The sequence below is a fragment of the Natrix helvetica genome (genome assembly GCF_964273705.1).
Source record: "Natrix helvetica genome assembly, chromosome: 10".
NCBI lineage: Eukaryota > Metazoa > Chordata > Lepidosauria > Squamata > Natricidae > Natrix > Natrix helvetica.
The window spans coordinates 20,815,465-20,838,529 of NC_138561.1; the positions used below are offsets into that span (position 1 = coordinate 20,815,465).

The window sequence follows — 23,065 nt, forward strand, 5'->3', positions numbered from 1 at the left end:
AGCTTAGAAGTATTTTGTAGGATGTCTTTTATTACTCCCCAGAAAACACTAAAACCTACAGTTCTGTCCTTAGGCAATTGTCAGATAAAATGGGCCACAAATATTTAGACTTCTTGTTTAACAGCTGACACCAACCCTCCCATCATTCGTTGCCACTTCTCCAGCAGGATTTACAGGTTTTGGAAGGCATTAGCGCAATCTTGTAGATACTATCTGCCTGGAGTACAGTTTCATTCAAGAACTAAATTCCTCCCACTCCTTGTCTTTGTCTTTCCATCCTCCGATTATCCTGTTTGGATTGTCATGCTGGAACAAAAGGCATTTTTAAAAAAAGTTCTTATAGTATAAATGCGCTCAGGTAGGGAGTCAAGCAGATTCCTAGATGACTTATTTGAATAGCCTGATAGGAGAATATCAGTGGATTTCCCCCTTTCCTGCTGGCAAAACCTTTTGTAATTGAAAGAAATGAACTGCAAGTACTTGCAAAAGGTGAGCGAGTTAAACACAGTGTTACAGTTTCCCAAAGCCAGAACAAAAATTTAGTATATTTTCATTTAGAAATAACAAATGATTGCTGCCTGTCCAGCAGAGATGCATGTAAACACTTACTGGAAGAAATAGCAAAGGAAATAAAATAGTTTATTACAATACGCTAACATTGGTGTAAGTAGCGGACCATATACATAAGTTGGAATAAAGGAATGGTAAATTGGACTGGATCGTTCAGAAAAGTTATCTATTGTAGTAGTTTATTGAAAGTGAAATTCGTGCTGTAAACTTCAGATAACATCTAAGCACCACAGAAAATGGATTCTTTTTCAGTCCTGGAATTACAATGCAGTGAGTAGTAGAGGTGGCTTGTGGAGTGGTGCAGTCAATTTGTCATGTCAGGATTTTACTACATTCTGCTGCACATGTAAAATAGACAAACAGAGAAGAGCGCACGGGATGTTAACATAATAGTCTGTAGCTGTGTAAGGCAACATTTTTAGGATATCTGACATTATATATATAACACAAACACATTATTTATATATATATATATATATATATATATATATATATATATATATATATATATATATATATATATATATATATATATATATATGTTTTCGTAGATTTTCACGGGTGTAGGTATGCTGGTTTTGTTGTATTCGGGTCTTTTCCCGTGTAAGGTTTTCCCGTGTAAGGTTCCCGTGTAACCTTACACGGGAAAATACCCGAATACAACAAAACCAGCATATATATATATGCTGGTTTTGTTGTATTCGGGTTTTCAAGGGAAAAAACATATATATATGTTTCAGCGAGGTCTCACTCGCCATCTTCATTTTGGCTTAAGCCAAAAACATCAGCCTGAAGATGGCGAGTGAGACCTCGCTGAAACATTGCCAAGACAATCTCAATCTTACACAGTAAAAGACCCGAATACAACAAAACCAGCATACCTACTACACCCGTGAAAATCTATGAACACAAATATTATATATATATATAGAGGGCTACCTGCACAGGCTGTTTAAATGAAGTTTGCGGAACTATTTCTCCATGCTTTCCTGACCCATATTGTGGGTTTTGTGTGATGTCTTTGTGATTGAATAACAAGGAGCCCATTCTTAAGCAGCTCAGCAAAAGATAAATGATTTCTCCAAGGCACCTGAGGACAGAACAAGAAGCAATAGGTGGAAACTAATCAAGGAGAGAAGCAACTTAGAACTGAGGAGAAACTTCCTGACAGTTAGAACAATTAATCAGTGGAACAGCTTGCCTCCAGAAGTTGTGAATGCCCCAACACTGGAAGTCTTTAAGAAGATGTTGGCTATCCATTTGTCTGGAACGGTATAGGGTTTCCTGCCTAGGCAGGGGGTTGGACTAGAAGACCTCCAAGGTCCCTTCCAACTCTACTATTGTATTGTATTGTATTTGAACTATTGGAAAGATGGTTTTCGTGCTTTGTCTCATTGTGAAGGAATAATTGTACAAGGATAAATGTTACTGCATAAATAATAATCTAAGATTGGGGGGGGGGATAATCAGTTTGTATTTTGAGGCACAACTTCAGCAAAGTGGTAAATTAAACATTTAAGCCTTTAAGAAGAATGTGTATATATAGGAATACGTTGTTAAAACTGATTGTGTTGCATAGCTTCATCTAACACATTCATCTCAGGTTACAGTTCAGCAAGTTGTGCCAGTTGCTGTAATTCGAAATATTGCCAGAGTATAGTATCAGTTGAAATTAGTTTGATTAGCGCTGTTGAAAATTCATTGAAATATGAGAGTGACTTTTAGCATGCTTAAGTTGTCAGTTTGCTTTGAGTTGTTGCATAGCTGATACCTACCAGCTGCTTAGAGAGTCCTTAATGGATTAACAAATGCTTTAAGTAGATTTCCAAACCAATTTTACTTTAGCAGAGGTAATCCTCGATTTATGTCCCCAATTAGGACCAGAATTTCAGTCACTAAGTGATGCAGTTGTAAATTGACATATTGTCAATTACATAGTGACAACAGCTCATGTTGCTGTCATTATGCAAATTTTACCAGTCATTAGCTGAGGACCCACCCCAAACCAAACTATTCCAGGCTTGGTCCCTCCCAGCCCGAGCCTCAATTACATAAGCGGCAGTCTCCAGCTCCTCCCACTGTCTATCTCTCCCCTCCACCTTCTCTGACGTTTTGGCTCCCTTGTACACTGCGTTGCAGGGCAGCAAGTAGCCCTGTGGCTCTGGTGCTGCTTGGTATGCCCCAGGAGGTAACCCCAGCCCAGATCCCTACTGTCCTATGCTCCACTGCCCCAGCTGACTGTAGCATTGGTTTTTAAACTTAGATACAGCCTGCTTTTCCAGAATCTAATATATTAAGATTGTAATTTGAGTTGCCTGTTACGACTTCGGACACAGAACTGGGTGCTTGTCAGCTTCTCAAGATCCTCTTAATTTTCTAGTAAAGGGACTTGATGAAGGTAGTAACATTATTTTTAACAAAAGGCAAGGTTTTATGGTGCCCTGTGCTGAAGAGCCCACAGCGTGTCAAGAGTCTATTGAAATTCATAAATTACTTACTTTGTGCTTTATTTTTCAGTATATCTTTGGGGAATTCAGCCCTGATGAATTTAATCAGTTTTTTGTGACTCCCCGTTGCTCTGTTGAGGTAAGAACAAATTAAAAAATTTAAAAAGTGAAAAAAAAGTTCTAGTCCTTATAAAGAGCAATAAATCCTAAGCACTGCCATTGTAGCCTGCTTCATTTAAGTCTTATGTTTGTTTTGTCTACTAAAAGTAGTTTTCCTCTGATAAATGTGTAAATTTCTTTTAACAGTCTCAGGAGCAAAGGCCACTGTATGTACTTCAGATAATTCAGGAAAAAAACCCTATGTTTTCCTATTGTATAGAACAAAGGTCAGCAACCTGTGGCAAAGGTCAGCAACCCTCTGCTGCGGCTCCCTGTCGCTGGTCGACTCCACTATTGATAGGATTTTCAGTTAGGACAGATACAGGAAAAAGGAAGCCACACTAGAAGGAGACTCTATGGTGGGGGAGCCGGACTTCCGGTCGGCTCCAGAATTGAATGGAGGACTTCCTGTTAAAACCTTTGTGGCTATTTGAGTGTTTAAGGTTGTCGACCCCTGGTATAGAAGAAGGAGCACATAACATTCAAGAGGAAAGAGATTAGGCTAGACTGTAACATGGTTGTCTACTATCTTAACCCTGTTTTAGATTTGAAATGCGTTGTATCATTTAATAAACCAATAACTTGCTGGTGTTAAAATAATTTACCCCTAATTCTTCATCTATTTCTTCGCAGCTGCCTCCCTACAATGACACCATTTCATGTGGTCTTAAGTCCACAGGAGAGCTCCATGATGGTAAGAAGCCATTCCTTCTTCACCACTGTTTTCCCAACCCTTTTGAAGTCCAGTGTATTGCAGGTTCGTTACTTGAGTTCAGCTTTGGGGATTTGGATTACTTTGCAGCTTAAGCTTACTAACCCAATTACCAGAAATATTCCTATTTCATAGCACGTTTAACTAATAGTTTATCCTCCTTTATCACTGATCCTTTGATTTTTTAAAATTTTAAATCAGCTAGGTATCTTGAGCCCCTTTGGGTGTCTATGATAATTCTTCCTTATATGGAACTCCCAAATCTTAAAATTACTGGATTCTTGGTTATGAAATCCATCTTTGAAATTGAGGAAAATGGAAGTGGCTTTTTACGTAATTATTGTTTGCTGTTGGGAGAGGGAAGGGATATTATTTGAAATATTTGAAAGAAAAAATATTTAAACTTTTATCGTAGGAAGTAAACAAAAATAATGTTAGGTTGTGTTCTTTGATATATTAGAAATAATATATTTTGCTCATGGTGAATTTCTCACTGGGCAGAATCCACACTTGGTACAACAGCAGTCCTGTGCAGTTACTCCAAAGTGCACTCTCCTGCTTCCCTTCCCTCCACGCCCCCCCTCTCATGAACACACACACACACACACACTATAGGTGTGTGTGTGTGTGTGTGTGTGTGTGTGATCCCAGTTAAGGTATTTATATTAAGGAGGTAACTGATAATTAACTCTAGATTATACTTACTTTTCCCTGAGATTTTCTAAATATCTGATTTGAGCTAATGATTTGCAATCACCCAGCTTTTTTGCATCCATGAAATCTAAGCATTTTTCTGCCTTATTCATTTTTTCCACACTTTCTTTAGTAGCTGTGTATTGTAACATTTTTTCCTCTCTCCTAGGAGAGGAATATCAGAGAATTGAATTTGGTGTTAACGAAGTGATTGAGGCAGGTTCATCTGTGCTGAACAACAGCGACTACAGTATTTCAAGCACCCTGAATCCTCAGGCACCGGAATTCATTCTCGGTTGTGCACCGACCCCCAAGACACCCAGCGATGTCCTTGGCGAAACCAACTATAACTCCCTTGACTGCCAGTTCAGTGACGCTTCCCTTGCTTTGGATAATGGTTCTAATGCTGAAAACGATGCTGGGAGCCTTGGACAGCGGGAACGCAAAAAGAAAAAGAAAAGGCCCCCCGGATATTACAGTTATTTGGAAGATGTGAGCGACGGTGTTCCTGCTGAGGCTTTGATCAACGGACATGCCGGTTCGCCCAGACTTAATAGCATCAGCATAGACGATGTAGATTTTGCAGGTGATGTGCCAAGGACTTGTAACAGCCCTGACAATTCTGTGGACTTCAGTAGTGAAGGTGTATCGGAGGATTTGGTTTCTAGCGCTCTAGATGCTACCAGAACTGCAGGGCAGCCAGAAGTAAGCAGTGTTACTAATTTGGAACAGTCTTGTGTCTCCTCTGATCAGGAGAGAGACAGCCCTTTAAGGACAGCTGTTGTGCAGCCTTGTGCTGAAACTACTGAAAACCTTGGCGTTACCAATGGGCAAACACTTGAATGCTCTAGCGAGGGCACAACTGCCAACGGGGTGGACTTGCAGACTGCGGAAAACACTGACTCAGACCAAGCTAAGCTGGAGGAGGCCTCCCCCTCTTCGACCGAGGCGGTCACCCCTGTTCCAGGATCAATGGTGGTTAATCAGCCTGCAAAATCATGGGCAAGTCTGTTTCACAACTCAAAGCCCTCTGTTTCCACGCCTATGGCTTATGTGGAGACTAAGTATATCCCTCCTGCCGTATCTCCTGTGGTCCCTGAGAAACAGGTTGACGTCAAAGAGGGGCCCGTTCCAGTTTCTGAAGATCCTGTAGCCATAAAGATTGCAGGTATCACTCGCTCAGGGTTGAGCTGAAGATAAGTGAGGTTAAAATAGGAGGAAAATTGTGTGGTGAGAGGACATGGTATTGGGTTGAACGAGAAAGTATTTTTTAAAAAAAATCTCAAAGGTGCTCCCCCTCCCCCCCCCATCCCCTCGTTTCGCATCCACGAAGTTTCTTCAGTTCTGGCCGAATGGTGAGAAATGAAAGAACTGAACTGAAGAAGCTTCGTGAATCATTATCATCTTTTAATGACCTCATAATTCCTTGCAGGGTGGAGCCTGGGGAACTGAATAGACCTAGTAGTGTTTAATGGCTGGATGCCCTTCCTTTCGCCAATGCGGAGTTTTGTTCAGCAGATACATTCTCATTAAGTCCAAAGAGAGAAATATGCGCCTCTACCTAGGATCAAATTCACAACCTCCTGATTGTGAGGCGAGAGCTCCACCTCTAGGTCAACGCACCACTCCTAAGAAGCTTTGTCAATGAGAAGCAAAGTATTTTCAAGGGAAAAAACTTAAAAAGTCCAGTTGCCTTTTGAAAAAGCACCTTTGGGCCAATCATGACCTGGATGACTGAGAATCTCCATTGACATATTAAAATAGCATTACAATGTAGCACTCGCTTACTGGTTGCCTCATTTAGCAACCATTTGAAGTTATAGTAGTGTTAAAAAAACTAATCCAGGTTTGCATCCAGGCCTCACATTTACGTATGCATTGTCCCCCACAGTCACATGATCACACTTCATGTGCTCTACAATCATTTACAAGTAGGGGTTGGTGGAGAATGTGGAAGTAAAATTGCAAGTTGCAGTCGCTGTAATGTCTCAACTAATGCAATGATTTTTGCCATATGCCCATTGTGCTCACATGATTTTCTGCCTAGCGACCATTTTCTACCCTCAGCCGTAGTTCCTAAATGAAGATGATGTGTAATTGAGTGTTACTGTGATGCTACATTGTTAAGTTTTTAGTATTGTTTTGAGTTGATAAAGTACACTTATAGGTTTAACTTCCTTCGGGTCCCAATATCAGACCTGTAAAATTCCCATCCACTCTCCTGATTGAAATCTAGCCCCTTTCTGTTCTGAAGGGACTGAACTCTCTTGGGAAAATTGGTTGAATAGAACTTGCTCATGTCTCTAATCCCCTTGGACCATTTGGAAATGGACAACCATGAAACACTGAGGTGGAAAATCAACCTAGGTCCTATTTGCATAAAACCATGCTAAAAGCTTGCCTGACCCAATTGGCATATTATGGATGAGTGATAGTAGATCCTACTGGTCTTAATTTCCTCTTCCCTTCAGTCAAATAAGTAAAGGCAATCCAAAGACATTGGCTTAGCTTTCCCAAATCTGACATTTATTTGTTTGTTTGTTTAAATTATATAGTAGTAGTAACTGAGAGGGATCTTGGAGTCCTAGTGGACAACCATTTAACTATGAGCCAGCAGTGTGCAGCAGCTGCCAAAAAAGCCAACACTGGAGGGACAGAATCAAGATCATGTGAAGTGTTAATACCACTTTATAATGCCACACTTGGAATAAAGCATTCAGTTTTAGTCGCCACGATGTAAAAACAATGTGGAGACGCTAGAAAGAGGGCAGAGAAGAGCAACAAAGAGGATTAGGGTGCTGGAGACTAAATATATGAAGAACGGTTGCAGGAACTGGGTATGGCTAGTTTAATGAAAAGAAGGAATAGGGTAGACATGATAGCAGTCTTCCAATATCTCAGGGGCTGCCACAAAGAAGAGGGAGTCAAGCTATTCTCCAAGGCATGTGAGGGTAGGACAAGAAGCAATGGATGGAAACTAATCAAGGAGAGAAGCAACTTAGAAATGAGGAGAAATTTCATGACAGAACAATCAATCAGTGGAACAGAAGTTGCCTCCAGAAGTTGTGAATGCCCCAACACTGGAAGTCTTTAAGATATTGGATAGCCATTTGTCTGAAACGGTATAGGGTTTCCTGCCTAGGCTGGGGTTGAACTAGAAGACCTCCAAGGTCCCTTCCAACTCTGCTATTGTATTGTATACCGCTCATCTCACCTAGAGGTGGCATCTTCCAGATCGGATAGAATTGCAGCCCAGAATTCCCAGTCCATGGAGGGGATCCAGTCTTGCTGGGGCAGGGAGAAGACCCAGTCCTATTGGGAGTGGGAAAGGGAGGAGGCCCACCTGCTCCCAGGCCTAGTCAGGCAAGGCTTTGTGACCTGTGACATATTTCCACATCCTGGTGGGCGTCAGGCCTCCCAAGGACTCGCCCACACCCTGAAGCCACCCAGTGCATTGCAATGGGGCGGGCTGGGATTGTGGTTGTTGAGCAAGGCAGTCCTGTGAAAGTCTTGCTTAACCATGACTTACAACCATAATTCCAGGCGGAATTGTGGTTGTAAGCCAAGCTCTCTACCTGTAGCTAAGTCTTCATAAAGTAAGATTGATAACCAAAGTACAATAAAACAAATTATAACATCCTGGACAATTTTCTTGAATAAGTTAACCGTGCTCGCTGCAGAAAATGATAGAAACTTAACCATCAACTATGGGTTTGTCAGTGTTAACTGAATTGCCTAACATCTATTTGTCCTGAGCTCGATACCCATTCCATACTGGGAAAAAAAAATCTTCTGTGCTTCAGATCCATAAAAATAATAGTACTTAATCACATTTTGTTTTCAGGCTGATTTTCTTCATCTTGAGTAGAACATCCAACAGTAAATGCATACAACACAGCGGTGATGGCACAGCTGTCTGCAACATATTCTCTTGTTTTAATTTTAACAGTTTGCCCCTTTAAAATTTGGCCAATTTTAATTGCATATTCTTTATATAATAATAACCTAGCAGTGTTATTGTACTAATTGGATAACACACCCCCCCAAATATATAGAATGCAGCATTTAAAAAATAGGTTTCCCACTATTCAGGCTCCAAGGATTATATCTATAATGAGAATTACTTGGGACTCTTAAATGTTAGTGCTGGTTAGAGAGGTGTTGAGGTCAGTAAGGATCTGATTTTTTGAACTATAAGGAAAATTGCTTAGTCTTGCTTAATTTCTAGTACAGTTTCAGTCAAGTGTTTCAGAACAAGACTGAATATTGGATCAGATCAACACAGTTGTGATACAGTCTGGTCTTGAACTCTCCTTGAATTTACTTAATAATTATTATTGTATTAGCTGGGAAGTAATGTTTTCATACTCCTGAAATGTATAATTAGAAAGAAATGACAGTTTCTAATCCTTTTCTTCCAAGACCCCTTAGACAAGTTCTAATGGGAATACTGAGAATAAATATAAATGTTAAATAATAAACAGTTATGCTTGCACGTTCTGATGAGCAGCTGCTGGTGAAGTTTTACGCTATATGTGTGATACCATTTCCCTTATTTGTAACTCCATATCAGTGAATTTTGTGATGAAGCAATGCCATAGTAGGCAAGAAACACTGATAAATTTCTTTCTTTGACCACAAGGGGATGCTGAAATTCTGTTTTTTACTTTCCCCACTTGATTTGTGATAGCTTCGAGCTGTGTTTAATAGGCTTTTGTTGATGCCTTTGAATTTGTTTTTCATCTGACAGAATTACTGGAAAATGTAAAGCTAATACATAAACCAGTATCCTTGCAACCACGAGGGCTGATCAATAAAGGAAACTGGTGTTATATCAATGCTGTATCCTTACCTTGAAAATATGTCAACCACGTTTGTTAATATTTTGTCTTTCTGAAGTACTAAGGATGAATGGATTTTATTACAAGTAGGCATTAGCCAGTAGCTATTATAATAGCTATTCAGTAGCTCCCTTGCACTATAAAAAGTAATGTGTATTTTATTCCAAAGGATATCCGATGTTTGTGCAAAATGCATCTAGCTATTTGTTTTTATCACTCCTTAATGCGATTCTCTAGACACTGCAGGCTTTGGTAGCTTGCCCTCCTATGTATCATCTGATGAAGTCCATTCCGATGTTTTCTAAAACACAGAGGCCGTGCACTTCTACGCCAATGATCGACAGCTTGTACGTATATCCCATCAGTTGGTGCTGGGGGTTATAAATTGATCTCTTCTTAAAAAATTAGAACATTTTAAAGTTAGAAATAGGTCCTTAATGTTATCACAATCATTGTGATCTCCACATGCAACTGTAAAAGACTCGTCTTGTTTGTCTTTTTTCCTTTTTGTGGTTTGGCAATATCCTAATTTTGATGTGAGAAGAAAGCAGCAGTATGTTCCCATAATAATTTTCCCCAGCCAGTTACTATGGGGAAATATAAAATACTGGTCCTATTCTGGCAAAAAAAAAAAAAAACAAACCCATAGGCTTTTAATTTTCTTGCCTGATGAAAAGGTATGAAATACATAGAGAATGGCTTTTGGAATTGAGATTTTAATGAAGCAGGCAGACGCCAAATGTTATAAGAATATTCGATCCTTACCTTTTTCACACATCATTGGGATTGTTGCAGAGGTATCTCTGTAGATAAAGTCAGACTTACTGAAATCAGTTTTCTTTCTGTTTAGTGTCCGCCTAATGAACGAGTTTACAAACATGCCAGTCCCTCCTAAGGCTAAACAAGGTAGGTAATAAAATACCCACTTCTGTCTAACTTACTACAAAAGTGGAGGAATCTTTGGAGAATGTAACCATTGATCTGAACTAGCCTGCACCAAGAAATGTGTCTTAGATTAGAGCAAACCAAATCCAGTCTGCCTTGTGAAGAAAGTATGATGATAATGATTATCTTTTTCTGTATTTTTAATATTCTTTGTATACATTGCAAAACTGGGTGGAAGGCAGGCTGTTGAACATGCTGTGTTCCATTATATTCTTATATCAGTTATTCTGCTAAATTGATAGTCTTCTGCCTTTCTTCTAAAAAAGGCATCTGTCAAAATATGGATTAAAAAACAGTGATTCCAGCAAAAACTTAACAAAACCAATATTTTAAATATTGGTATTTGTAGTTCCGTACTAATCTCCTGTCTCATATCTTCTACCCAGCTCTTTGGTATAGGCATTACCAACATGGAAAAAATTAGCCTTCCTTGTTTTTCATAGATCCATATTTGTTCTCCTTTTTTGATGGTTATGACTTTAAGTAACACACCACAGTATTTGTTTAGTAAAATGTTGCACAATGGATTGACTGGAGTTGTATCGGTGTGTTTGTGTCATCTAATACTCAAGCAGCTAACCGTTAGAAACTTTCCCTAACTTTTGGTTGCAGCTTTAAGTGATAAAATTGCACGAGATATCAGACCTGGAGCTGCCTTTGAACCCACGTACATTTATAGATTGTTGACCGTTATCAAATCCAGCCTGTCAGAAAAGGTGAGGATTCCCCACGTAAGTAATGCTGTTTGAATTGTGTTTTAATGTGTCTTGTTTTATTATCCACCTGTGTCTAGAATATCCAGGTAGTAAAGAAATGGTTACAGGAATAATGTTTTAGTTGCTGATAAGATTTAGAGCACATCAGCCATAATCAGTATTGTGTCAAATACAAGGTACTACTTTATCTTCCAATTTTAGGAAACTATGATTTAATTTCAGCATTTCAGACTTCATGAAGTTAGAATGAAGAGGGTTGATTAACAAGTTGAAAGACTGATTGCTTTATTAATGTTTACACAAATCAATGAGTGACAATGTGCATGTTTCATCATCTTTTAACAACCCCCTAATCCCTCGCGGGGTGGAGTCTGGGTTAGGTTAACTGAATGGAGCTAGCAGAGGTGTTACTGGCCAGATGCCCTTCCTGTTGCCAATTTGGAGGTTTGTTCAGCAGCTATATTCTCAGTGTGCCCAGAGAGAGAAATATCTGCCTCCACCTAGGATCGAACTCACAGCCTCCTGATTGTGAGCCGACAGCTCCACCTCTAGGCCACCGTACCACTCTATGATGCACATGTTTCATGCTCACCATTTCTAGAGATTTCAGAAAAATAGTTTCTGTTTATTAGTTTTTTTCACTTCTTTTATTTTAAACTTATTTGTATTGTTGCATTTTCTCATTTATTTATATGGTTATAAATAAAATATGAAACTATGTCACTGTCAGGAAAAAAAACCTACTTTAGAATTAAACTGCAGGGGGGAGAGTCCCTAGACTGATAAATAAAGATTCTATACTGGAGTTCCTTTGAAATACACACGTAGAAGAGAAGAAGTGGGTTATGTATTGCAATGTTCATGACAGTCAGAAGATCTGAAGAGGGTTATGTACCGTTATCCATCCAAATCTTTAGCAAATGATACACAAAGAATAGCCCCCAATGCTATACAGGCAGTCCTTGACTTACGACCACAATTGAGCCCAACGGTTTTGTTGCTAAGTGAGATATTTGCTAAATGAATTTTACCCCATTTTATGAACTTCGTTGCACACTTGCTAAGTGAATCACTGCAGTTCAGTTAGCAACCTGTTGTTAAGTGAATCTGGCTTCCCCCTTGACTTTGCTTGTCAGAAGGTCGCAAAAAGGGATGACGTGACCCTGGGACACTGCAACCGTCATAAGTAGGAACCAGTTGCCAAGCAGCCGAATTTATGGTCACATGACTATGGGGATGCTACAACGGTCGTAAATGTGAAAAACCGTCATAAGTCACTTTTTTCAATGCCACTGTAACATTTGAACAATTACTAAACAAACTGGTGTGAGTCGAGGACTACCTGTCATTTCTGTGTGATGGAGGCCTTATATTAAAAGTTCTCAATGATGGAATGGACCCTAAATTTGTTTAGTTTATTACCGTTAGTATAAATATCTGAACAGAATTTTAACTCTTCGAGTGTCCAAGGAGGAAGTAGCATGAGGCTTCCAGGTGTTCCTTCTTGGTTTAAACCCACGTTGGTTCAGTGGAGGAACAGGTTAGGATTGTCTTAGCAATGATTTCTGGAATTGGAATGCAAAAAAACCCTACCCATTTTAAAATAGAATTTGGGAGAATGAATTAGTGAGATCCTGAGCAAATCTAGGCAGTTCTTAATATTGAACAATGAGTGACTATGAGTAACCTAATGCAGAAATCATTTATGCAGGGTAGACAAGAAGATGCTGAAGAGTACCTAGGATTTATTCTAAATGGCCTACATGAGGAAATGCTGATTCTGAAGAAATTGCTATCTCCACATAGTGAAAGTACGTTTTCAAATAGCTGATTAACATGTATGAGTCTTCTTTACATGTAACTCCTTTACATCTGCTGCATAAATGCTGTGTTATCATGAGTCACCACTAAATCATGATTAATGATTTTCCCTTTAACTAGTATGAAGTAAGTGCTGAAAAACGGGAATTCAGATTAAGTAGTGCATCTGCACTTCCAATCATAGTCAAGGCAGGTTCCTTTCTTCCCCACCCCTCTTTGCAAAATAATTTTTGGTAATTCCTCATTGCTCCACCTTCTTGGCATGAAATTTTAATGGTAGTTAGTGTAAGAAACTTATCTTTTAAAGTAGATTTAAATGAGGTATTTGGCCAGAAGTGTAACCCTATTCAAGGGCAGAGATATGCAGCCTTCAATCACCCTTAGCCTTTTTTCAACATCCCTCCACTTCCCAAAATATATCTTAGTCTCTGCTAAGAATAATCTTTTTTTTTCCTGTGGCTTTGGGATGAAGATTGGAGTTGTGTGATTGTGTATTTGTCTCTGTCCCTACCCATGCTTCAATCAATGCTACCAATGCTCCTTTTTGACACGCCATCATGCAGCCCCTGAATAAAACCATTTGTTTAGAGAAATCCATGCTTTGTTTTGCACAGAAAGTTTCTTTGGTGTCACTCCGCAGCCCCTTTCAAAACAATATGATCCGTCCCCTTCATTATGTGGTGAACCTGGGCAGGGATGACCGTGTACCTCTTTGTCCTCTGTGAAAAACAGTTTCCAATGGCCCAGAGACCCAGCTAGTAAACGAAGAGGATGAACAGGAAGAACAAGGTGAAGGCAGCGAGGACGAATGGGAACAAGTCGGCCCACGTAATAAATCTTCTGTCACTCGACAGGCAGATTTTGTACAGACACCAATCACAGACATATTTGGTGGGCACATAAGGTACGTAGTATTCTAATCGTGGCATTATTATCCTCATCTGTATTGCTTCCGATATATCAGAGTGTGATGTATGTCGACATTTCTGAATTCAATAGTAAGAACAGCAGCGTAAGACAATTAAAAAGGATTGAAAAGGTATGGGGGGAATCTCAAGCAATCAACATGCATAAAGGAAAGGCCTTTAACGAGAAACTCAGAACTGTATAGGAGGGGGAGCATTTTAGACGGGGGAGCATTCCAGAATTGGGGGGGGGGGGGTTAGCACTGCAAAGGAGGCCCATCAATTAGAATGAAATATTAAAAATGAAAAATCAAACTGAAGGATGAAACGAAATAGAATGAAACAGAGCATAGTTGCTTCCCTGTTGCCATTTACAATAAATGGCATTTGAAAAACTAGATTTGTGTACTTTCAAAGTGTCTTTTGTACATTTAAACTGACAATAGTTCTTACGGGTAAGCATGGTGTCCTATTTTTACATCCAGAGTAATTAAGATGAAACAGAGGGATTCCTGTTTTCCTTTTTTTTTTAAGAATGCCTTGTCAAATGAGAGAGCCACAAAGTTCTAATCCCAGATGTGTTGTCTGCTTCTGCCGCACCCCTCCTACTCACTCTACAAAGTAGGTCACCACAGAAATAGGATCTCTTATAAGGATATTGGAAAGAGTTATTTTGAGAGGCTAGTGGTGGAGATAGAAATTATTTACATTTTGAAAAAAACCTTAGAAATTGCTGCATTTTTCACGTCTTTCTCAGAAATGATGAATTAGCATCTTTCTCTTCCTGCACAATTTTTGGCCTCTTTAAACCCCCTCCCCCAATTTAGAAATCCCCTCCCCCCATGGGAAATACTATTTTTCCAATTGGAAGTTGTACTCTTAAAAATGAGGCTCAGATATGTACAATTTTGTAATACTGAAAAGTACTTTTCATAGCTAGAATACATTTTGAACAACCAATCTATATCAGAATTAAAGCCATATTGAGCTTCTGTAAGAACATTCACAAAATAAAGGTCACACAACATAAGGCTATCTTTACTAATCCCTTAAAAGCAAAATTTAGTTTCCAGATTGACCTCTCAAAAGAGAAAACTCCAGAATCTGTCAAGGCCTTTTGCCATCAGCCATACTTCAGATGACAGTAGAGTATGGAGCAGAGGTAGCTTGGTGTGATCTTAAAAGACAGGTAGAAACTTGTAGGATTCAAAGTTGATTCCATAGACCTTTGAGGCCCAAACTCTTTTCATGCAGAGAAATGAATGGCATTTTAAAGTAGAAGCAATATTTAGAGTAATATGCTCTGAATAGGAAACTCCTGCAAACACCGTAATGACAGCGTTGGTCCTCACCAGTTGCAGCTTTTGTATACTTGTCAGGGCAAGTCCACAAATTTGCCATTTAAAAAAAAAGAGATATGGAACTGGGATGGTAGGGGTGAGTTTATTTTTGATATTTTTAAAGGTTTAGCTCTAGATTGGTCCACTCACTAAAGCAAAAACAGTGATTCCAGTTTTGTGAAATGGGGGCTAGGCTTTGTTTGTAATATATCAAATTAAAAAAAAACATTGAAATGATTTCCACCTGCATTACACATCATTACTGTAGGTTTTTATTACCCCTTCTGTGTGCTTTGTGAAAACATCTCTTGAAATGCTAATTTAAAGCATGAGTCCTCATAAGGGTGAACACAAGTCTAGTTTGAAACAGCGACAGCTTCCCTGCTATTCAAGGCTAGTTTGAAACAGCGACAGCTTCCCTGCTATTCAAGGCTAATGAACCCTATTCTGCCTGAATAAATAACCCGACAGTTCATACAGTGTCACAAAGAGGACACTAATGTAAATGAATAGAAGGAGCAAGTTGCCCCTTAAAAACAGTAGCTGTGCTATTATGAGGGCTTAATGTGGACCAAGAAAGAGTTTCTTTTCACCAGGAAATAAAGATGCTACTGTGCAAAAAGGTGGCTGTGTAGCAGTATTAAAGGGACAGAGTTTTATTGAATTGGATTACCTTGGTTTTATTCAGAAATGTCATGTTCGGTATATAATGCATGAACTTAAGCACGTTCAGCATGAGGATGCTGAAATCTTTGATAGACTATGAACTAGAAATAGTTAGGTTGCAGATTAGAGATTTGTGAATGTAGCTAATTTCTTTTTCAGTTCTAAAGAAAGGGAAGAGACGAACTTCCCATTTTTCCCCATCCCATTTCTTGTAACAGGCTCACTAAGTCTGACTTCATCTTTCCATAAAACCAGTTGTGGTGCTTGTATCACTCAAAGACGTTGGGGTATCTTCGTTTTAATGCGCATCATATATTTTTTAGAAAAATATGAGTAAATTTAGTGTAGAAGATCACCTGAGGGAGGGGTCAAACATGTCATCAGCCACGAGTCCCTGTACACCCACAAGAGCTCTAAGTTCAGCTTACCTTGAATTCCTTTCTCTTAACACCCACTAATTTCCCCTGACTGTTAGTAGTTCAGATTCTTGTGGAGAGCATAAACGTACCATAAATATTTATACCCATTTGAACTGCCTAGAGCTCCTGAATTCTCCGGTGCTTGACGTGGTTACCAGTCTTTCTAGGGTTCAGTAATTAAATAGTTTTTCAGGAACTCTTCTTCACTCTTCCTCATTTCTTTAGGTCTGTGGTTTACCAGCAGAGTTCGAAAGAATCTGCAACTCTGCAGCCATTTTTCACTCTGCAATTGGATATCCAATCCGATAGGATACGGACTGTTCAGGATGCCCTAGAGAGCTTGGTGGCAAGAGAGTCTGTCCAGGGCTACACCACAAAAACCAAGCAAGAGGTAGGTGTTCCCCGGACAGTAAAGTATGTGCTTAAAATGCTTGGTATTGTACACAGTGAGTCGTCGGACTACGACCACAGTTGAACCCAGAATTTCTCTTGCCTAAGTGAGTTTTGCCCCATTTTACCACCTTTGCTGCCAGTCGTTAAATGAATCGCTGCAGTTGTTAGCAACATGGTTGTTAAGTGAATCTGGTTTCCCCATGGACGTTGCTTGTCAGGTGATCACATGACCACGAGGCTGTTGCAACAGTCGTAAATGTGAAAAACGGTCATAATTCCCGTGTGTGTGTGTGTGTGTGTTGCTGAAACCTCTTGCAACCACCAGCAAATTGAGCGTCCTTCAGCTTTCTTGCACTGGTTAGCCAAATTAACACACAGTTGATAGAACTCTTATACCCCTCGTAGTATTTTTCCACTGCAGCAGGTTGGCATATTAGCATAATCTTTTTTTTTTAATTTAAAAAAGAGCCTTAATGCAGGAAGCCCAAGAAATCTCTGCAAACATTGATGCACCACATGCTAGAAAAGAGTTGGCATTTCCACACTGTTTAAGCATTCAGGATTTGGGGGAGAGGCTGCCTGCCTGGAAAAACCAAGAGTGAGAATGTGTTGCCTTGCAAAACGATGTGTGGACATATGCAGCCTGTCTGGATTGGATGTCTGACACTTGTGGGAGGAGGGGGTGGTGGGAGAACATCTCCCTGGCTGCCTGAGAGGCTTCCTTGTACGGGGATAAATCCTCCCCCCCCCCCCTTGGATTTACCACCTACGTTTTGCTTGGCCTGGCCCTCGCTTTTGGAGTTTGCAACGTACGTGGTTTTAGTCTTCTCATTTATTTGTAAACTCAAACGTTTCAATTATGGTTTCTAGAAAAGAGGATGTTTGCTTTAAGGTGCTAGTCTAGTCTGATTTATGTGTTAGTGTCCTGTCTGAAAGGAGCGGACAAGTATCACAATCATTTTTTAAAAAAAACCCTCTTAAAATGACCATGAATGTTATGTGCTTCAAGTTTTGCACTTTGTAGCATTTCTTAACATTTGTTTGTTTGATTGATTTCTATAGCTGTCTATACCTGTCTCAGTAAATGACTCTTGGGCAGCTTACAGTTCAAAACATACACTACTATTAAAATTAAAATTTTAAAACAATAAAAGTGTACATTAAGCTTGTAGTTTCCTGGCTATAAGACAGAAGCAGTCTCTTTAAGCTTGACTCAGTGATTATTTTTTAGCCAGAGCCAGGAAGAAAGAGTGACTATATGAAAATTAGGGTAATTGCAAGCTTCAAGTACTGTTTCTGGGTAATCTAGAAAACAACTCCCTTTGTCCTGATTTGGAAATTTCCCAGCTGACCTCGAATTCTGAACTCAGCTGAGTTCCAGTGTATCTATAAACTTCTTTTGTTTCCTTTTTGACAAGTCTTCGATGAAATTTCAAGGGAGTTATCCATAGTTTTATCCTTAATTTTCTTTAGCCATTTTTACACAAATGCCCTAAACCACAAAGATGACTCTAGTTAAGGAACCTGAAACATTTGAAAAGGGGGCACACTGGTTTTTTTTTAAATGAAGAAGCTTCAAATTTATTTGTGCTTTTTGGAGGAAAGTGACATTTTGCTTCTCTGCCTTTCTCCTTTCAGAAACATCCTCTTTTTTTTTAATTGTATGGAAATGACAAACCAATGTTGCTCCCTTACTTATTTATTTTGCCATATTTGTACTCCAGCCCAATCTTTAAGGACAGTATACAGCAACATGAGGGATCAACAAGACTACAAAGAAAGCCGTATAATCCATGGGTGTAACAACTGTTCAAAGTATCGATTGCCAGTTGGATTGATTTTAACAATTGCATTAGTGGAAATGGGAGATTCAGTTCAAATTCTGCTTTTTCTCTGCCAGGTAGAGATTAGTCGAAGAGTAACTTTGGAAGAGCTGCCTCCTGTCCTGGTGCTGCACCTCAAGCGGTTCGTCTATGAAAAAACAGGCGGGTGCCAGAAACTCATTAAAAACATCGAATATCCTGTTGACCTGGAAATAAGTAAAGGTGAATTTCGTGAACAAAGCAGCCGTTTCGTTTACTGCTTTGGTGTAGCTTTTTAATAGTCATCCTTCTCTATCTCTAAATACTTCTCTGTAAAACATTTTCCTTGCAGAAGTTCCAAAGTTATCATGCCTCAAACATTCTTTCTTGGCAGGATAAAAGTCTTGCAACATTTTAATTGTACTATTTTGACAAGTGTAATCTTTAGTATCCCCCCTCCCCCAATAGTTTGACTTACAAATCGGCTTTAAACTTTATTCACCTTTTAAATTATTAGCGATTGTGTGGCTGTGAGAGGGGGATCCTAGCTGAAGGTGAGCAAACACACTCTCCATGTGCTTCCCAAGTCACTTTTATATTACTGAAGTGTAACTCCTACACAGGGGCAAATTTGGTGGTTTCTTCGAGATGTGCTTGAAGCAAAAACATACCATTTTCAGACCCAAGACAACCTGTGTGCCAAAATTGTTTTGCATTGAAATAAATCCTTTTATGTTTTGCTTGTCCAAATTTTGGCTGGAATCAAGCCCTTCTGGAGTTTAATTTTACGAGGCAGGAGCTTCCAACCTTGGCAATCTTTACGACTTGTGGATTTCAATTCCCATGCTGGCTGGGGAATTCTGGGAGTTGAAGTCCACAAGTCATGAAGTTGCCAAGATTGGTGACCCCTATCATGAGGCAAATGTGGCCAGGTGGGTTTGTTCATTATCCCTCCTGTCAAGTTCAAAACAGCTAAAAGGAAACTCCCTGGAAGAATCCTTGCATTTCTTGGGCCACTGCAGCTGAATGGAGGTGCTAAGGCCAGGAGACTCTTGTCAGCTGCCTGCTTGAGACTTTATTGGGTTCACTCCCATCCCTTGCTTGATTGCATGTAAAAAAGAACAGCCAGAAGTTATTTTTGAGACTTCCAGAGGTGCTAATTCACCACACATTCTGTGTCCTGTTTCAGAGCTGCTGTCGCCAGGAGTGAAAAGTAAGATTTTTAAAGGCCAAAGAACCTACCGGCTCTTTGCAGGTATGTAGTCTTACCCCATAAGGTCAAGAATTTTGTAAAAATTCATTTTGGCTTCTTCCCTTCCCAAATGTAAAGTAGTCGATAATTGTACAAGCAAAAGCAATTGTGAAATTGCAGGACCTGAAGTTAGGATCCTAATTAGATCCTATTCTGTAAATCAAAGAAACCGAATTAAATTGCTCTAGGCTTCCCATTTGTGAGGGCAAAAATGTTACCTTTAGCAGCTGGAACTTTGGTCGAGAGAGGCAAAGATAGTTGCTTGGATTATGGTTGGGGAAGAGGATATTTCTTAAATTTGTAATCATTTCTTAGTTGCACAAATTGGGGCGGTTGCACAGCTGCTACAAAAAAACAACAACCCATATATCTCAAACACTCCAAGGGGTAGAGAGATAATAAGATTTTTCCCCCCTTTGCCTCTAACGCTCTGTACATCACCAAATGTTAAAGAAATCACTGTGATTTTCAGTAATGCTGTAGCAAACACAAAGCTTCAGGGAGATATAAACATAATTGAGGCAACAGCAGAAATGGACCCACCCAGGCAGAGATGAGCAACTAGGCAATTTTACGGCCTGTGGACTTCAACTCCTATAATCCTGGCTCGGGAATTCTGGGAGTTGAAGTCCACAAGGCCGTAAAATTGCCATACCCCTGCTCTAGACAAACCAGCTCTTTTTGCAACTTGTTGGTCCAGTTTTGCCTGCCCATTTCCCATTAACAATTTTATTTTTAAATTTAATTTCTTGGCAGTTGTCTACCATCATGGAAACAGCGCAACTGGTGGACACTATACTACAGATGTCTTTCAGATTGGTCTTAATGGCTGGCTGCGCATAGATGACCAAGCTGTCAAAGTAATTACTCAACACCAGGTGGTAAAACCATCAGCCGAGCGCACAGCCTACCTCCTGTACTATCGCCGAGTTGACCTGCTTTGAAACCTCCAATCTTCTGCTGTGTTTGCCAGATTATCCACTTTCTAGAACGCCAACTCTCTTCTCCTTTCTCCTTCCCCTTTCTTTTTCAGTGATCTTCAGAGGCCCTCTTTCTCCTCTCCTCTCTTCTCTCCTCCTCCCCTTTTGCAACTATTGAATAGAGGAAAGGGGGAAAGTTCCTTTCCAGAGGTGTGCAAACACAACCTAGTTGGTGTTGCTTATTGACTTGGCAGAATGAAGTCTTTGGGCTTAAACAACTCACGTTTTGTGAATCCCATGGAGGTTGTGGAGTTTTCTTTCTTTCTTTTCTTTTCCTTTCTTTTCATTTTTCTTTTTTTGGCGCTAACGCTAAATCCTAAGAGATTAAAATGGGATTTGCAATGGATTCTAAATGCATAATAGGAACAGCCTTTGCACCAGCAACAAAACTTGTAGATTTCTGTGAAAATGTTTTATCTTTACTTAAAAAAAACTTTAAAAAAAAAGAGACCTGCCCTTCTACATCCTCTCCCATTAGTTTTTTTGATAAATGATAAAAATGAGCCAGTGTGTATCAAGGGGGAAAAAAGTTTCTCCTTTAAAAAAAAGAAATACTCTTAAAAAAATTTACAATATGCAGAGTTGCTGGTTTCTGATATGGGAAAAAAATACTCATTTTAATAATTGTGCGATGGAAAACTGCTTAAGTACACATTGCAGATCAAAATACTTGGAGTTAAAAATGTTAGTCTATATAGATGGGTGATTGTAACTTTATTGCTATTAAGAGATTTAAAAACTGCATTTATGCTTCTGTGTACATGGGATTTTAAAACAAAAAAAATGGGCAAAATAATGAAGGTTGATATTTTCTTTTAGTCTGCTTTGTTTAATTTTGCTGTCTGCTCTCCTATAATGTTGAGTTCCTAAGTGTACACAGTGTAGTGATATCTAGGAGTATAAAGTTGTCGCCCATCAATAAAAAAAAGTCACAAAGTTGGTTTTAAAGTTTAAGAGTGTTCTTTGGGGAAGGGGATTCAGCTAAAAACAGTAGAATGGTAGAAGGTGGAGTGGAGGAAGCTGAAATGAAGGCTGGCGGTTTGTAAGCTAAATAGACACACAGAAATGCAGTTTAGTTGCCCTTCATTTAAGGCAAATACATTGCGAAAAGTAATTGGGACATACCATTTGCCTCAAAGGGTATGATAAAAATAAGAGAATGGAATTGAAGAAACACCCATTTTTTGTGGGTCTGTTGAGATGGCCTTCATAATTGAAAGGGATATTCGCGAGCAAGCTAGATAGACCTGCCTTGTAGATGTCACAAATGTCAATATGTGGAAATAAGCCAGACCTTGGACCTCATCCCTTTGGGTGAAGATGTCAGGATACTGGGTTCTTAAGGATAAGTATAATGGGTCGTATACTACTTTGAGATTGCATGATTGATGCAAGTGGTTGTGGTAGGTATGCTGGGGGGAGAATACTGTACATAAGTAAGGATATAAACTGGTATTTCCTTTTACAAAGTTGACATGTTCTAAAAGTTTCCTCTCCTTCCCATCTTCACTCCCTGCAAATGGTTTAAATCGGCTTACTTAAATTCTAGACCATCCCAATCAAGACTTGGGACAGTGAAGTGAACCCCAAAGGATAAATGAGAAGGAGTAACCCTGCCGAATTGATTACAAATGCATTACAACTGGAACCAAAGGCATGGTGGAGTAAGATTAGGAGGAAATGCAAGCAGGGAAGGGCCGGATGTATTTCCAAGGAAAACATCTTGTAGAGCAGGGTTGCCCAACCTTGTCCAATTTAAGACCTGTGGATTTCAACTCCTAAATAATCCCAAGCCAACTATTCTGGCTGGGGAATTCTGGGAATTGAAGTCTACAAGTCTTTAAAGTGTCTAAGGTTAAGCACCCCCTGTTCTAAGAACATTAGGCTTTTGCCAAGGAGACTTGCTATCTAGTCTACACAGGGGTACATTTTTAACAATACCAAGTAGATCATCTAGCCACTAGGCTGAGTTTATCGTTTGGGGGAGAAGAATGGGAGAACAATTGTATCTGCAAATCCATGAGATGCTTTTTCAAAAGCCAAGTATCCTTTCCATGTCTTGTTTTTACTGAGGGTTATTTGAGTGACTGGAAGTCTTACCAGGCCCATTGGATCTTTGGAGTTTCAGATTTTCTTGCGCAATTGAATTGAGTTGGTTCTACTTTTTGGGAAATTTGAAACCCATCTGCCAGAACATCTGCGAGTATGTAGCGTATCCTCTGGACTGGTTAGGAACTCCCTGCTGGGAGAAACTGTAAAATGGGAAGGGGAATATTAAAGAATTCAGCCATGATGCCTTGGATTTAGTATTCCTTCAAAAATGTGAAGGGACGTGGCACTAAATGCTAGGCAGAAGCACCTCTGACCAGATCTATGTCTCTACCCTCCTTTGTGGATAGATGTT

General features: G+C 39.5%; 1 protein-coding gene across 4 annotated transcripts in view; it reads left to right on the forward strand.

The window, feature by feature from the left end:
- USP10 (ubiquitin specific peptidase 10) overlaps positions 1–21,600 on the forward strand; it is a 28,255-nt gene extending 6,655 nt beyond the window's left edge. The window contains exons 2-14 of one of the 4 annotated variants that reach the window (XM_081963130.1): positions 3,088–3,156; positions 3,810–3,933; positions 4,751–5,749; positions 9,332–9,423; positions 9,660–9,769; positions 10,273–10,328; positions 10,980–11,098; positions 12,795–12,894; positions 13,637–13,808; positions 16,460–16,625; positions 18,528–18,672; positions 19,619–19,684; positions 20,438–21,600. In XM_081963130.1, coding sequence (XP_081819256.1) covers positions 3,088–3,156; positions 3,810–3,933; positions 4,751–5,749; positions 9,332–9,423; positions 9,660–9,769; positions 10,273–10,328; positions 10,980–11,098; positions 12,795–12,894; positions 13,637–13,808; positions 16,460–16,625; positions 18,528–18,672; positions 19,619–19,684; positions 20,438–20,625 — 2,406 coding nt within the window. In that variant the 3' untranslated portion in view covers positions 20,626–21,600. The remainder of the gene's footprint in view (positions 1–3,087; positions 3,157–3,809; positions 3,934–4,750; positions 5,750–9,331; positions 9,424–9,659; positions 9,770–10,272; positions 10,329–10,979; positions 11,099–12,794; positions 12,895–13,636; positions 13,809–16,459; positions 16,626–18,527; positions 18,673–19,618; positions 19,685–20,437) is intronic. The other 3 variants (XM_081963131.1, XM_081963132.1, XM_081963133.1) reach the window with 3 other exon arrangements.
- The last annotated feature ends 1,465 nt before the right edge of the window (positions 21,601–23,065 follow it).